The sequence below is a fragment of the Anarhichas minor genome, unplaced genomic scaffold (genome assembly GCF_050575085.1).
Source record: "Anarhichas minor isolate MPS153535 unplaced genomic scaffold, ASM5057508v1 ptg000062l, whole genome shotgun sequence".
In the NCBI taxonomy this organism is placed as follows: domain Eukaryota; kingdom Metazoa; phylum Chordata; class Actinopteri; order Perciformes; family Anarhichadidae; genus Anarhichas; species Anarhichas minor.
Window position 1 is genome coordinate 8,432,043 of NW_027466508.1, and position 16,831 is coordinate 8,448,873.

At 39.9% G+C, this 16,831-nt stretch overlaps 1 protein-coding gene across 1 annotated transcript in view; it reads left to right on the forward strand.

Moving 5' to 3' along the window:
- Nucleotides 1-2,712: 2,712 nt before the first annotated feature.
- LOC142933696 (protein diaphanous homolog 3-like) overlaps nucleotides 2,713-16,831 on the forward strand; it is a 152,860-nt gene continuing 138,741 nt past the window's right edge. The window contains exons 1-4 of the mRNA XM_076077896.1: nucleotides 2,713-3,176; nucleotides 8,960-8,992; nucleotides 9,322-9,504; nucleotides 10,581-10,685. Coding sequence (XP_075934011.1) covers nucleotides 3,057-3,176; nucleotides 8,960-8,992; nucleotides 9,322-9,504; nucleotides 10,581-10,685 — 441 coding nt within the window. The 5' untranslated portion in view covers nucleotides 2,713-3,056. The remainder of the gene's footprint in view (nucleotides 3,177-8,959; nucleotides 8,993-9,321; nucleotides 9,505-10,580; nucleotides 10,686-16,831) is intronic.

Genomic DNA, 16,831 nt, shown 5'->3' on the forward strand with positions numbered 1-16,831 from the left:
ATAGAATGGTCCAGTACCAAGCTTCATTGTGAGGATACCATTTCCATTATTGAGTCCGAGCCTTTAAGTTTCAGTCTGATCGTCCTATTTAACGAATAATACTTGTTCTGTATAAAGTACACAGCAACATCGTTTCATTGCATTCATCGCATACAACTTGAGACTTTGAAATAAGGTTGGATTGTCTTGTCACTGGCACACCCATTGACGTAAAAGTACTTTTTTTTTGTTGGCACACAAACGATTAGAACAATACATCAAACATTCAATTAAAATAAAAAGCATTCAAAAATAAACATTTACTCTGTTGTTGTTTATGAATTGAGCAACTTTAAGACACAATACTGTATAAAGGAAACATTTCTGATTATCTTTGAGGCTCATTTTAACAACCGATTTATTTTAATGAATTGAACCGTTTTGTATTTGTTCATGATATGACAATGTTGTCTTGAAATACTAATGCCAATAGAGCACACATAATTCAATAAGAAGAAGAAATCATCAATCATTCAAGCTCAATTCGATGGATTTTTTGAATGTGGTCTTTCTGTTTAAGTGGCAGAGATCAATGTCATTATCAAAACAGAAAAGTCAGAATTTCCATCATTTGGCCTCTGGGGTTTTTCGGATTGTATATATCCCTGTGGCAATTCTTTGACCGATTTGGAAGGGTAGATCTCTCATTTTCTGAGAGGATTAGTAAGGCACAATGCCACGAGGCTTGTGTTAGGCTAGAATAGAGGCAGAGCGTTAACACACTGCTGGCAGCCATGCCGACAGCCTTTCAGTGACTTAAAGAAGAAGGGTCTTTAAAGATAACAAGATTTCAGGAGGCCGAATTCAAAGAAAGTGAAATTTGATTTCATAGCTAAAGGTTTCCTTCAATAGTGACATTTGACTTTAAGTTTTGCTTTGGAATAAAAACATCTTAAAAGCATATTTTTTTTCATTCAAAATGCGCATGCTAAATCTGTTTCCAGCCATTCACATTACAAACCATGCTTATATAAATCTACATTAGTTTAACAGTTTAACTATTGGTGAGAATTTGTCCCAGTCCATTGCATTTTTGCAGATTGACATGGTAATAGTGGAAGCATAATTATACTGAATCACTGCTCCACTTGTAAAAGATTGATGCTGGTAAAATAATAGCTGCAAATTACATGAGCTCCGAGACAGCTGAAATATGTGACCTGCTTGTTAAGTATAGGCTACTCTTGCTCTTGTGGTAAGGTATGTTTTTTTTTAAAACTGCCAATCAAAGTATAGGATACACATGTGTTATAATCATTTCACTTCAGCGCTGAGGTCTTAAGACGGATTGGCATGGCCCCAGCTGTCTGGAAGCACAAAGGAAAGTGAAAGGTTAATACCACTTGTGGCTTTTTATCCCATTACAATCGTGAGGTCACATTTGTCACCAAGAATAAAGTTCCAGCCGCATCAAGCGTAACTGCTGAATGACCACATCAGCCGTGGAGGAGCCATGTTCATCGTCATGTGTGGTTCATTATCACACATAATTAATATTCTCCTGCGTTTCACTAACAGGGGCACAAATGTTCCATATTGGCTTTACATAGAAGAACTCTCTCTCTCTCTCTCTCTCTCTCTGATACTGTGTTTCTTGGTGAAGCAGAACATTGTTTGAGTAGAGCACACGAGAAGGATCTCACAAAAGTTTCTGTTTGTTGCATCACATCACCTCATTGCTGTTTGCATCAGACAAGCTAGGCTATTTGGGATTTTACTGTAGCTTTAGGCTGCCTTTAAAATGGCCAAACAAAGCTGAAAACCAATAGCGTAAAGCATTTTCAGTATAACAACCTGATTGAAAAAGAAGAAGGAAGAAACAAAAAAGAGCAAAGCATCAATTGTGTTCCACCCCGAAATTCGCATGGGAATTTAAGGGTTAACGTTAGTTGAATCCTGGAAACATGACAGGGATGGGGAGAAGGGCAAAACATTTTCTAAAACATACAGAAAAGCGTCCGTCATCATCTATCTGCCAAGTGAGTAATACTAATGCTGCAAGGAGACTCAAACTCAGATGTTTTTCTCATCCAAAATCTGTTGTGCAATTTTTTAAAAGACATGTGGTCATTCCTTTTCAAACTTATCAACCGTGCACATTATGAGGCCTGTTATGACTCACATACAACTGATTAAAGCTTTCAGGGACGTGTTTTGTGTTGACAACCGTGTAACGGTAAAATGAAGATGCCACAATCAAAAACTATTTTAATAGTTTTTAGGTTTGGGTTGGCCTCCAAAACCGTGTTGTTGGATGACTTTCCGTTTTGTTGTAAACTTTATACATGAAACTCCTTAATAACTGGAGGCTATTAGTGTTGTACTTTGAAGTAAATGTTGCGTTTGTTTTTGCGCAGCTTGCATGGTTGGTAGTTCGATTCAAGAAAAATTTGCCCTGTGGGTTAATTCACATCACTAATTTGTTACGCGTTTACATCACACGAACGACTGCAAACCAACTGTAACCATTTCTGCATCCAAGGCACACCCAGGTCACATAAACCGTCGTGCCTACGGGAGACCCAGGTAGCTAAAACGAGCCAATACGAGGCAGAGCTGATTGACAGCTCCCTGCGGCCAATCAAATGCCTTTTCAACCGGACACAGAGGGGGCTGTACCTAGCTCAGTGGATGCTATTGGCTGAATCAAACACTCTCAGCTGACATCCACATTGCGCGGGTCTGTCAAAAAAAATATCTGCCAAATGTACACAGCCAACGATTCAGCTACTGCTTGCAATGCTTGTGTAGTTTACAATTGATGGACGGGTTAAAGGTGTCAGTGGAGGTAAGCCGGTACGTTGTGTGCAGCAGTGCTTCTGCTAGCGGGAGCGTTACATTAGCCGAACGCGACAGTCCATAAATTGGATTAGCGCTAAGTAAAGCCACCAGTGAATGATAGTTTAGCAAACTCGCTAGCGTTAGCTAAGTAACGTGAACGTTACCCGGTACGAGGTTGACGTTTTTTAGTCACAGTCAGCTCGTGTGGAGGTCAATCACTTTTAAGATCAATAACCATGGACGGTTACAGTCAGCGGTTTGAATCCTCTACCGGTCAAGACGGTAAACCTCAGAAGAAGAAAGGTTCCTCCAACCCCAGCACATGTTACGACGACGGAGACCGCAAACCAAAGTTTGTAAGTATGGCGGACTGAAATGAATCGTTTGTTTTATTTTAGCTGCAAAATAATGTCCTCTCAGTAATACTTGTCAACATGTCTACGTTATCTCTGCTGTCTCTGATACCACCTGTGGACACCTCACACACACACACACACACACACACGCGCGCGCGCGCACGGAAGTGCAAAATCAACCAAGGAAAACGTGTCTGCAAAGACTTTTTTAATGCAATACATTTTAAAATATGGTAGTGAATAGATGGAAAACGTAGGTGAAAGAGGATCCGAATAGAAGTGGAGGTGCCTGTGCAATGATCTCACTTGATATATTATCCTCCTTGCAGAGAGAACGCCTTCACATAATCTCTCTCACAGTTAATTAATAATGCTGATGAACAATATTGCACTCTTTGAATGTAAAACACGTCTGTGTGAAACAGCGACCTTGGCTTCGCCTTGCATGTAGGAAATCAAAAGGTTAAAAATAGCACAGGGTTTAGCCTTTACGCTAATCCATGTCCTCCCTACTATTACACACAAACACACCAACATTTTGTCTGGCCTTAGTTAATGTCTGCTGTATTCTTCTGGGAGGTATAGGGAGAGGTGTTATTTGGACCATTATTCGGGTTCTCATGTAAGGGTCTCATTTTCAGGCTTCTACAACAACGCACACACACACGCCCCTTTTGGACAGGAAACTTGTGTGTGACACAGATCTAATTAATGCACGCTCTACCTGCATTTGACCCCCATTCTTTTATGAGAGTGCTACACAAGTTAATTCCTTTTCCCTGGCCTTCAGGAGATTGTAGTCTACAGTCGCAGTAAAGGTCTGTGCAGGAATGGGTTTTTCAATCTTGTCATCATCCACTCCTACTGATTGGCTGTTGAGTATTCAGTGCTGGTTGAAAGTCAGGCTTGTGTGTGTGTGTGTGTGTGTGTGTGTGTGTGTGTGTGTGTTAAACCATTCAGATTGTGCATGTGCACAGTGTGTGAACAGTTAGAACGTCGGGGTTTTTAACTGTTGGTCAGACAAATTAAGCAACATGGATTGACCACTTTGGGGCTCTGTGGTAACTCGTGATGACATTTGCCGTCTCGCGTCTATGTTTAGGGTTCAGCCAGTCAGACATTAGGGCCGATCACACATTGAGAGTCTTTAATAACTGAGCTATTTCCACGACAACTGAGTAAACTCCATCTGTTGATGGTGACTGTGAGATGTTGATGTAGATGTAGCCCTGGGAAAAGTAAATACACCTTGATTTGAGATTATTTTGACATTTCAAACCTAATCAATCTATGCTAAGACACTGCAAGCAGTGCACCCTGAAGACGTTGTGAGGCTTCTTCAGAAACCACACCGAGATACCCTGTACTCTTGGCAGTGCTTTTTTTCACTGTTGTCAACAAAGTGTAAAAAGCAAAAGCATCCTTTACGTGAGCTGAGAAACACATTATCACTCAGGCTGACCGAGGTGTTAGTTATTGTTCTGGTTCTATTCTTAATGTACTAAACAGAAATCAGCACACTGAGGCCATGTTGCTTCCCACAGAGCCTTGGCTTTTTAATGTTCTTCAGAAATACACAAGCAGAGAACATCGTGTTTCTTATTCTCACTAAAAGATGTGCATGCATTTGTGACGGTACAGCTTAGTCTTCTTCACACCTCTCTCGGATTGGTCTGTCTTTGCAACATTTATAATTTATAACATTATTATGACCAAAAAAACCTGAAAAGAAAAAGAAAATCAACCTTGTAAATGTGTTTTCACAGTTCAGAAGAGCATTCGTGTATTTGGTCCTCTCAATAGGTGGCACTGCAACACCACAATATCTGCTGGAACTGGATTTTCAATTGAAGGCCACTTCATGTTCACTGGCCATTTTCAAGCAGCGCATTATAAAAGTGAAGGAACAAATGGAGCAGAATATTAATGGATAAATGTTCTTTTGAGATGCTTTTTCTTTTAGCCTTCTTCAGAACGGGGTACAAAAGATGAGAAGGTCTCTTTTCATAGTCAAAACATCTGAACAGATTTGATGGTCTCTTTGACGTAATCTATGTTTGATATCTTTTTTTGTTTTAGTGTTAAGGGGCAATATTACTGAATGTTGGTGCTCAAATAAGTAACTGGGAATGGATTTAGCATAATTGAGACACTTCATTTATCTATTCAATTAGCATTAAAGCTTTTTACAGAGCAAGTTTAACACTTTTCATCTTCATAAATGCTTGAATAAGAGATGCGTAAGAAACGGCAGCCCCGAAATATATCTGTCATGTTGGAGCTGAACGTTGAAATGGAGACCGATGTGACACAAAAACCTGGTTCTGGGGAAAAGGGAGCCGTGTCAGTCATTAATGCAGAGTATTTTATTCATGCAGAGTATTTTATCAGCATTTATTCTGGTTGACGCTTTCTTTTTTTTTTTTTTCTTCGATGACTTTTATTTGTTAAAAGTGACTTTGCTGAGTGGCTTTTTACTCAGTACCTGGCTGTGAGATAGTGCTGAAATGGTAGAGGTACTGATAGGAGAGTAATTCATTAGTCAATTGACAGAAAAAAAAAAAAATATATATATATATATCTCAAATAATAAAGTCCTCACTAGACCTTGTGTGGAGGACAGACCTTGTGGCACTGAGCGTTATGAGTGATATATTAAAATATGTCATTTATAAAAGGATTGCTACAGGAAAAGTTCATTTAAATCTTGATTTGAAAGACCATAGTTGTTTTTTTATTACTTATAATTGAGATGGTGCGGTGGCGCACTATTGTTTCATTCGTTAGGGAGAGACCTTTGTAGAAGTCAATTTTGCCTTGTCATGAGAATTTGCTATCCACCGACTTGAGCGATTTCAGAAGAACAAATAAGATGGAATAACTAAACCGATAGCAGTGCTGCTAACGAAGGCTATAAAGAATGAAGTTTTCAAAACCAGAGGTGTATCATACTGCTTCTCTTCTCTGTTGTGGACTGCCCGTGCAGTGTTTTCTACATCGGCGTTTTTTTCTCTACCAGAGGTTGTCTCAGTTAATTGAAAAAGATGTTATCAGAGTGTAATTAAATGAACGGGGTGATAGCGGAAAGTAAAATGAATTCGCTGATATTTACAAATGACTGTTTGTGAAGATTTGCAATAGTGAGATCTTGAAAAAAGAACCCATTGCTGGTTAACCAACTGGCCCTGTTACTTTAGGGGAGCCACAACTTCACTTGTTAGTTTGCCTGAAGTTTTAATTGTGACCGTGATTGGGTGCTAAGAGACGGCCTTGAGCTGTTTCTCACTTTCTCCTTTTTAGGACCCAAACGCCAATAAGCACCTGGCTGAGGCTGCAGCCAATGCATATTTTCATTATCGCTTAACCTGCCAATTATCTTCTTGATGAATCTATTAGTTGTTTCATTTAAAAATAAGAGTCAACAAGGCCCATCACAGTTTCCCAAAGCTCAAGGTGATGTCTTCAGAGGACTTCATTTTCAGAGAAAATCTGCAATTCCTCAAGTTTGGAAGGAAAAACCAAAGAATCTCACTGCTTAAAAATTGCAATTGAAAAATGAAATAAAAATACTTCCTACACAGCTGCTAGGCCTTTTTTAAATTATATATGTAGCGTAAAAGCCGAGTGCCATCTACTCTGCAGCTGTGTCATGTTTACGCCGTCCTGATGCGGAGTTTTGTTTGTCCTTTGATTCGACAATGTCGAAAGCCACCTGTGGCTTCCTTTGTCCCAATGCCGATTGTTCGGTGCTGCTGTGTTTAGATGCAACAAGACTCAATAAGTTCCAGCTGAACATCCTGATGTTTGCGTATAGTAGAGGCACACGCTGGGTCCACGAGCTGCCATGACGTTACTTCATCGCAGAGACTTGTGCACTGGGGCGCAACAGCTGGCACAAGCGGCTGCTTTGGCATCGTTTGGTCTAAATAAAAGAAGTAGCAAACATTTTTGATGAATGGCATTATGTCGATCCATTCATTTTATATTTGAACATTTTAATGTTCCATACCATTAATCCTGCAGGAACAGAACAGGTGGACTAAGTTACTGTTTTCATCCATTATTCAGGACGCCCCTCTCTCTTAATTTGCCTTCGCAGAACTAAATAACAAGTACTTGAATAACAATTAGAAGTTAAATTGTTGAGGGACGCTGTTGAGAGAGGGTTTCTCCTGCTGTTAGCTTCTGATCACTTCTGAGTCACAGACCTGTGGATCATTACAGTGTCATTCCAATGAATGTTAAAACAAGTGTGCAATATTAGAAGTGTAGGGGAAGGTGAACACTTTTCAGAATAGAGGCCGGGGTGGGGAAAGTTGAGCTGAATTTGGTTAATTATTTCACAATTTGTTGGTTGATTTACTGTTTTTTAATGCGCTTGCAATTTACTTCATAATATCCAAGTTACTTCACTTTGACCATTTTCTAGGTGCATTTTGACTCCTTTTTAACATCTCATCCATGAATGAAATCATTAAGAAGAGCCAATGCTTTGTTGTTCGTGCTATTCCAAACACATAGTCTGTCAAGCTGTGGGCATAAGAGGTAAAAGTCTGACAGCTGTGTCCAATTAGTTTGACCAATTGTCAAGCTCATCAGCGGAGACCAAATAATTCCAATATTCAGCATATGGTGGGTCATTTTATTCATCACATTATTTCAGACGCATCATATTATTAACATTCTCTCAGTCTGGTTCTTTTCCTGCACATTTTGGACAAACATGTATGATGTTAATCTCGGGGCACTCATTAGGGGGTTGGCTCATTGACAGGTTGACGCACGATTTTATTTAATTAAGCACTGGTGTGTGTGTATTGATTTATTTCTCTTAGGCGCTGTACGCTCTGCTGTTGTGCTTGAAGGAAACCTAACCTTTTCCAATGTCAGTTTTTCTTTCAGCATTTCAATATGACAGCTTTTTGAAATTTAATATTTTCTGTATTGACTTCCCTTTCCTCATTAGGGTTATTCCTTTGGCCTTTTTTTTTTTTTTTTTTTGACTCCGTTACACCTGTTCGAAATACAGACGGCAACTTTCCCAAAGAAGTCTACGGAAACAAACAAAAATCAGCTCGAGCGGAAAAAGGCAGCAGACAAAAGTAGCTCGGCAGCACTGAGGTAGCTGGTGCGCACAGATAACAACGGGCCAACTGCCAATCTCCTCACCGACCTCACAAATACATCCTTAGTCATTCTCAGACGCAATCCATGCTTATGTGACTGGTGTCGCTGCTGTTGAGCAACACGCCATTTGGTGTTACACATTTGCACATGTGTTTAATAATCTGCTAAACTGCACTGCTGGGCGCCGCAAAAGGATGGAAACTTTGTCACCCACCCATGGTGCTCGGTGATGATTGTACAGGCTCCTGGGGAATGTAAAGTTATGTTAATGAGCTAGCCACTACCATTCTCGCATGTCAAGTCCTATTGAACGCCTTTTACATAAATGAGCGGAAGGATCTCTCTCTCTCTCTCTCTCTGTCTCTCTCTCTCTCTCTCTCTGTCTCTCTCTCTCTTTGAATTTCCAGATGAGTGTAACAAGGGAGAGGCTAAACAACCGCAACATTTCACCGTTGTTCTCTCCTAAAGGCTGCAAGAAACAAACGCCACACATTTGCAATACAGTATATAAAGAACCAAAACCTTCCTCTAGGTTAGCAATCAAAGATATCTGTTCATAAATAATATCAGGGTTGAAACAAGACTCTACTTCATGTGTCCTGATTTGTTTTGTTTTTTTCTGTCCCCCCCCACCCCCACCTCACCTCCACCTGTAGCACTTACCATTTAGGAACATCACAGATGACGTGGTAAGATCTGAGAAACTGGTGCGCTCGTCCGTCTCTAACATCACTCTACTAAAAGTCATCTAATCCGTTTATTTTGAGTGGCAATGAAACTGGATCTTCATTGGAGTCATTCCCATCACTGAGCACACACTTCTTCTCTCACTTACTAATGTCTCTGTGAACTCTACGTGTCATCTAGATCGTTGCTTTTCTAACTCATTAATGTACTGATTGTTTTGTCTGCTCTCAGTATTAACCTTTTAAATGTGCTAATGATATTTAATGTAGTTCAACTTGGCACTGAATATCCCGCTTTTTTTAACTGTGGTTTTCTCTGTCGTCTGTACCAGCTGGACCGATTCGCCAGCATCCGGATCCCGGGCAGTAAGAAGGAGCGGCCGCCCTTATCGCACTCAAAACACAACGCCAATGACGGGTCCACCTCTTCATCGGCCACCTCGCATCAGTTTGAGGAGCTTTCATCAAAGATCACCTCAGAAAAAGAGATCCTGGCTCTGTTTGAAAAGATGATGGTATGTTGCTTTTTAAAAATTATACGGTAACATCAAAGGTTTCCTACAAAAACAATATAGCAGCATGTACGTGAGACCTACATGTGGTGCAAGGGCGACCAAAGGGACTGAGAGGAAAAGTTTTGGATGAAGATTTTTAGAGCAAACGCTGAATATAACAAGATGGGCACGAACCATGTTTTGAATGTTTTGTCACATTTGAATGAAAAAACAGAACATCAATGAATAAGCAACACTTTTAAAATGTAGTCATTTCTTATAGTGAAATATAATACATAATGACAAAGCTTCCAGCTGAGTAATGGCTGTTATAATAATAATAATAATAGACACTCTTTTATTCTGTTTTTCAGTCAAATTCTCACACACTCCTCACACACGTTTTTCTGATTCAGATTTCTTTGTCCCTCTCAAGACACTTTGAGCTTTCTACTTTCTTAAAGGACATTCAATAACAGCATATCGCTTCTGTACAGATGTTGGGAGATGACTTCAACTCGTTTTCACTAGTTAGGAATAAAGTATGTCCTTTATGGAACGAAAACATTCAACATGAGCCAATAGATAACTTTTCAGAGAGAACTCCAGTTTTGGGGCTGACGATACTTCACAACAATATGTCTGAAGATATTGCAGCAGTATGGCCACAACCGTTAGTGCAACACTTTTATGGTCAACGGTTATGGTCACTTTGGAGAACAAGAAATCGTTGTCACTATTGAATATAATAATGTCTAATCTGCTAATATAATATGACACCCATTTAAAAAAAAAAATATATATATATATATATATTTTCCAGAAATAAAGCACTACCTTATGTTTTTGGCCAATATGGGAAAATATTACTTAAATCTTAACAAAATGAATTTGGTAGAAAAAGAAAAAAGTCCTATGTCTACACTAATCCTCACGTCGGACCAAATGTAATATTGCCAAAGTATTGTATGAATAATACGTCTTGTTTCCAGCTGTTGCTAAAATGTAAAAAAAAAACATTCCATTTTTGATTAGTTTAGAATTCAATTTGAACAGTACTCAATGCCGTCTTTCTGTTTATTTTCTTCTCATTTCAGGAGGACATGAACTTGAATGAGGAAAAAAAGACTCCTTTGAGAAACAAGGACCTCAACACCAAGAGAGAAATGGTCATCCAGTATATTTTTACTGCCTCTAAAACTGTAAGTTTTTCTTATTTATTTATTTTTAAACTTCATTTTTCTTACTTTTTTGCTGCCTAACTTTATATAGTTACATGATTTAATGTGTTCAAATGTTTTGTGTTTTTAAGACCTTATAGACATCATTCCATGTGTCTTTCAATTATGTCTCACATTTGATTATTCAATGTAATCTCATTTGTCTGGCCATGCATCGCTATCTCTTGTAGGAGATGTTACATCTGCACGTTTGTAAAAAATACACATATTTTTTTTATTGAGAATAGGAATATTTAACAGAGAAGTCATTAAAATGTTAAATAAAAAATAGCCATGATGTCAAAATGGTACCTTGCAAGAATTTACAAAATATCCCACAATTCTAGTGAGGGCCTGCTTATGTTGTGGACGGATGGAGCCCACTCACCAATATCCAAATAAACCCGATATTTGCCTGTTGCCTTGATGCACGCTGAGCTTCTCTCTCCTTCTCTTGGGTTTGCTCACCTTGTCCCAAAAGGTGATCAAAATAGACTTTCAGCTTTGATGATTTCTGTTGCTTCCGGGCGATAGGGCATTACAAAATAAATTGTTGATGCTGTTGAGTAATACACAAATGGATGAGGTTTGATTTCAATTCTGAGTAACAATTTTGAGTGCTGGAAGATAATTGATTAGATTTTGCGAGCGTTCTTTCGCGGTTGATTGGTCCTCCTTTGAAGTTTCAGCATGCGGTCCTGAGCTGTTCTTCTACTCGCCCTCAAAGAAGACAGACGGGTCTCGATAAAGGGTGATAAAACTGTTAGTGTTTAGAGGAAAACAATTTGATCTCCAAAGAAAGAGGAACTATGGACCTTTCTTTCTCTTCCACACCAAAAAAAGGTAGATTCCTCTTACCCTTGAGACTAGAATCCTATTGAAAGACTACAATTTGCAGGCGATACTCCATTAAATATCTACCCAAGAGTGTGTTCATAGCTAATATGATTTCAGTCTGTGATACTTAGTTTGAATAATACTGAAAACAGCCTCCCTGAGGCCTTTTTTAAATTGATTTTATGTAACGGAAGCTTTAGAATAACCTCTTTCTGATGGCACATACTAACTTAAATAAACAGTTGTTAATAAAAGCCACATACAATATCTTAACACGTGCTGTTTGATGACAGCTGAGATTATCTTTTACATGTTTGTTTAAAAAAAAAAAACAAGTTGGCAAAGTGCATTTATTATATTCGCTGTAATCAGACATCCCTCCAAAGAGGCCTGAGGCTGTCCATCTCTGGTTACCATGGGGACCAGCCTGTTTGTATAGCCAGCATTTGTTTACCTGCACGGGTAAAAAACACTAAATGTTGCCTCTGGCCAAAATGCAACAAATTAAAATCCTTCAAAACAGCAGTTTTATGAAAGATTTTTTTTTGGGTGACGGAACAAGACGGTAGAGATTCGGACATTCAAGCGCAACATGCACAGTGGGAATCGCTTGTAAAACCACTCCTCGCTGACTACTAGGAGCGTCCTCGACCAAAGAAATTCTTAGTCGACTAACACTGTGGTTATCAGAGATGTGCTCCTAAGTTTCTTGTAAATAAGTCATTCACATCAAAATGAAGGTAGACTTTGAAGGTGGGTGTGGTCCCAGCAAGGCTGGCGGAAGGAGGGTAAGTGGGGTAAGTGGGGAAGGGGGCCAGGCTGAGAATACCTGGTCCACCTTAAAGGTCAGGGCCGACCCCCTTCACTTTAATTAGCAGGTGGCCGGTAAGCCACGGGACCTTGGCATGGGTCTTGAGAAGTCGTAACATTAATTCAGCGACAAATTGCCTAAACTGTAAACGCAACGAACTGCTACGTTCACAGCTATAACTTTACTAATCTCTTTATTCTCACCATCCAACCCGCTCCTCTCTTTCTCAACCGCACACTTTCTAATGTTACGCACACAACCTACACGGTGAGTTATTCCAGAGGTTGCTACTTTTCTTTAAGATGTTTAAAAAAAACATCTTAAAAATACAGTGACAGAACTTTCCCTGATGCTTAAGCCGGGGCGAGGAGTCAGTGGACTGTTACAATTCTCTTACTCAAGCCCAAAAAAAAAAATGTATTCCTGACACACCCTTCTTAACCCCTTTAATACCGCATCCTCATTGATGTATGCTCCTTGCTGATATAGTCAAGGGTGGTGTGCAGCAGCCTAAAATAACCAAAAGGATTCTACTTCTTGGAGACCCCACTGTGTCGACTTGTCTGCGGTTCCCCTGCTGCGTAGGAGATTGTGTTTTACTAAGTGTCACCTTTTTAAAATACCTGGAAACTATTTCCAGAAATGCCTCTACTCTACAGTCCCTGACAAAAGTCTTGTCGCTTGGGTACAAGTTGACCTTAAGTGCCCCTCAAATATATTTGTAATCAATTTTTTTTTTTTACAAGAAATGGCTAATTTCAATCCCAACAGCTTTTGAAATAATGTTTTGGTGCCAAACGAAACTGCTGAAAAGCATTCTAACGTTCACAGCTTGGTAAAGCCCACTGAGTCAGTTTTTGCAAAGACAAAAGTCTTGTCGCCTTGTCATATGATGCACCCAATCCTAGATTACAGCCTCACCTGTGATAAATAATTGATCAATCAATTAGTGGGTGTGTATAAAAAGAACCCCAGCACACCAGACCTTCACATCAACTGCAACTTGACCTCTGACAACATGCCTAAGATTCACCCTGAGACCAAAGCGTTGATTATCAAGAGGCTGAAGACCAGATCCACTGCTGAGGTGGCTGACACCTTCAATGTGTCTCAGTGTCAAGTACAAAGAATAAGAAAAAGATTTGAAGAGACTGGAGATGTTTTTGACAAGCCCAGGTCCGGCAGACCCCGCAAGACAACTGCTCGGGAGGACCGTTTGTTGGCTCGAAAATCCAAGGCCAGCCCCTTTTCCACTGCAGCAGAGCTCCACCAGGCCTGGTCACCTCAAGTCCCCGTGTCAACCAGGACAGTTTGTAGAATTCTGTCTCAAAATGGCCTCCATGGTCGAATCAGTGCCCAGAAACCAGCACTAAACAAAAGGCAATTAAAAAAACGTGTGGCATTTGCCAAGGCCCACAGCCTGCTAAAAGGATGGACGCTGGAAAAGTGGCAGAAGGTGGATTTCTCAGATGAATCTTCGGTTGAATTACATCACAGCTGCCGCAAATATTGCAGGAGACCTACTGGAGCCCGCATGGATCCGAGATTCATCCAGAAAACAGTTAAGTTTGGTGGCGGAAAAATCATGGTCTGGAGTTACATCCAGTATGGGGGTGTGCGAGAGATTTGCAGGGTGGAAGGCAATATCAATAGCCTAAAATATCAAGAAATATTAGCTACCTCTAACATTCCCAACCATAAAAGGGGTCAAATTTTGCAGCAGGATGGTGCTCCATCGCATACTTCCATCTCTACATCAAAGTTCCTCAAGGTGAAGAAGATCAAGGTGCTCCAGGACTGGCCAGCCCAGTCACCAGACATGAACATCATTGAGCATGTCTGGGGTAGAATGAAAGAGGAAGCATGGAAGACGAAACCAAAGAATCTTGATGAACTCTGGGAGGCATGTAAGACTGCTTTCTTTGCTATTCCTGATGACTTCATCAATACATTGTATGAATCATTGTCAAACCGCATGGATGCAGTCCTTCAAGCTCATGGAAGTCATACAAGATATTAAATATGGATCTCACAGCACCACTACTTAATTCACTGATGTTATGCAACATATTTTAGTATTTGAAGTTAATTATTTGTTCAATTTTCACATTTTCACATTACTCTCTGTAGGCGACAAAACTTTTGTCTTGCCAAAATCTGACCTTTCTGTGTTCATTAAATGATCAATCTTTCTTCAGTGAACCAAATTTATTTTAGTATATTAAACATAATTTGGGAGGGTTTTAGCTTTCATATGAGCCATTTCTAAAACCAATGGATTAATTAAAAGTCAGGTTATAAGCTGTTGTTTCTACAAAATGGATAAGTGACAAGACTTTTGTCAGGGACTGTACTTGTTGGCTGCTATAATTGTTCTCCTTTACACCTGTGAAGCTTGTCACTTAATAGCGGGCCCACCTCGAAAGTTCAGCCCACCTTAAGTGAGCCTAATAATATAGCATGGGAGCACTTATCAAGCTGGAAATAAATATCCTCTAATGGAAATAAAGAGGTAGAAGGCTCACAGGGAACACTTTCTGGATGTGGACGGGACTGAGGTTGCAGGCGGGTCCACACCTCTGATTGCAGCAGTCGGTAATGCTCCTGTAGAGAGAAAAGGCCTAAGACGGCACTGTTGCTGCCACGAGCAGCACTCACGGCTTCCTCATGGTTGGACTGCTGAAGGCCTTTAGAGATGCAGAGAAACAAACAAGGCCGGTCATCATCATCATGTCTTCACAGAGAGGGAGGGAGGCAGACACACACTGTATCATTGATGGGCTGCTATGCAGGCAGGCAGCGGGTACAATCGGTGAAATTGCTGCCGCTGCTGACACTGGAGGGTGGCGGTTGTTGTCGCTGAGGAGTGCTAGTCATTGGACCACTAGCTGATTGGAAGGAGGGTGGATTTATACGCCTGGTGGTACTGAGGCAGAACCCCATCGGGGTAAACCAACGGCAAAGTTCTTTTCTTTTTCCAGAGCTTCAAACTGCATACCAAGCTCGTCATTTACTGTCACAAGAGACTGAGAGCTGGAGCCATGATGATGTTTTTTCATCTCTTGGCTTTCATCCAACATGCACATGCTCAGTTTCATTTTCTAAGGCTATAGATGTGCTTCTGATAATTTTGTCACACATTCTTCGATGATTGAAGATAAGGGGGATTTTTTATTTTTTTTTGAAAGTAAGATCTTGACATCTAATGTTATATTTATCATGTATTGAGGAGGATATCATAGATTTGGGCTTCAGGTGTAAAGGGAGAGCCAGACTGGGCATAGTTCTATTGTTTTGGCAGTTTTGGCACGTCGGGGATTATTTATTCCTGCTGGTAGCGATACAAGCTGATTCCGGAGGCCTTTTGTTGAATGAATAAAAATGTACCCAACGATATGTGATGTTATGGCAAACCATATAAGTGTAGCTTTCACTCCACAGGAAAGCTTCAGCTTTAATTGTGTTGCTCCCGTCTTCCTAGACTGTGAAATGTGCAGGTACATTCACTAGTCTGGCGAGATGCATGCAGAGTGTTATTAGACCGGGGAGGTACATTGGCTGTTTTGTTTCTTCAAATCTACGGTCGGATACATTTGAAGTTGTGGGTGAGAAATGTAAACTTTCTCAGTTAATTGCTGTGATTTCTGTCGATGGCAACATTTTGAACCAATATGAAAAGATTATCGATTCTGTTGCCATCGTAAATGTGCTACCTGGGTAATGTGTCATTTTGGTATTTAGAGATTTGGAAACTAGTTAAGAGAGCATCATATCAAAGAAAACACAGGGAAGTATAACCTAGGCTTTAGGCTTTGACCCAAAAGCCTTGAAAAACGAGATGGTCAAAAACATTCGGTTTTACTAAACGTCAGTTTTAAATACCACTGCTTATGGTGTTTTTTATTATTATTATAAGCTAAAATAATCCTTTATTAGTCCCGCAGTGGGGAAATTTACAAACCACCCATGTTAATTAAGAACATATTTTACAGACACTGGTACGAACAAAATAATGGAAATAAAAGTATGGCTGTCATTTTTCAGTGGTTACCAGTTTACTGCCCTCAAGCTACATGCCAGATCCTACTTACTGAGCTACTATTGATTGACTAGCGTTGTGTTTTACAAATAGTAAATGCACCTCCGTATGCTATTTCATGGTAAAGCAACAGTATTAGACATGCACATCTAATTGAATGGATTGTGCAGATGCTGCTATTCTCCAGAAGTGAAGCTAGTTTCTACTTGCGTTAGTGATACAATATATATTAGAACCCTTTATAAAGTTTCATTGATCTATGCGATTTCTCTGCCTGATAAAGGATTGTTCAACAGACGTGTTGACTGTGAAAAACCTGTCACTCAAAACAGCCAGTGATCTGATGTTTTGTGACGTGATTAAACCCCCAACATGTATAATATGTACAGATCTTGTTTCATTGTCATTTAATTTATAGTTTTTATGTTTCAATCAATCAGT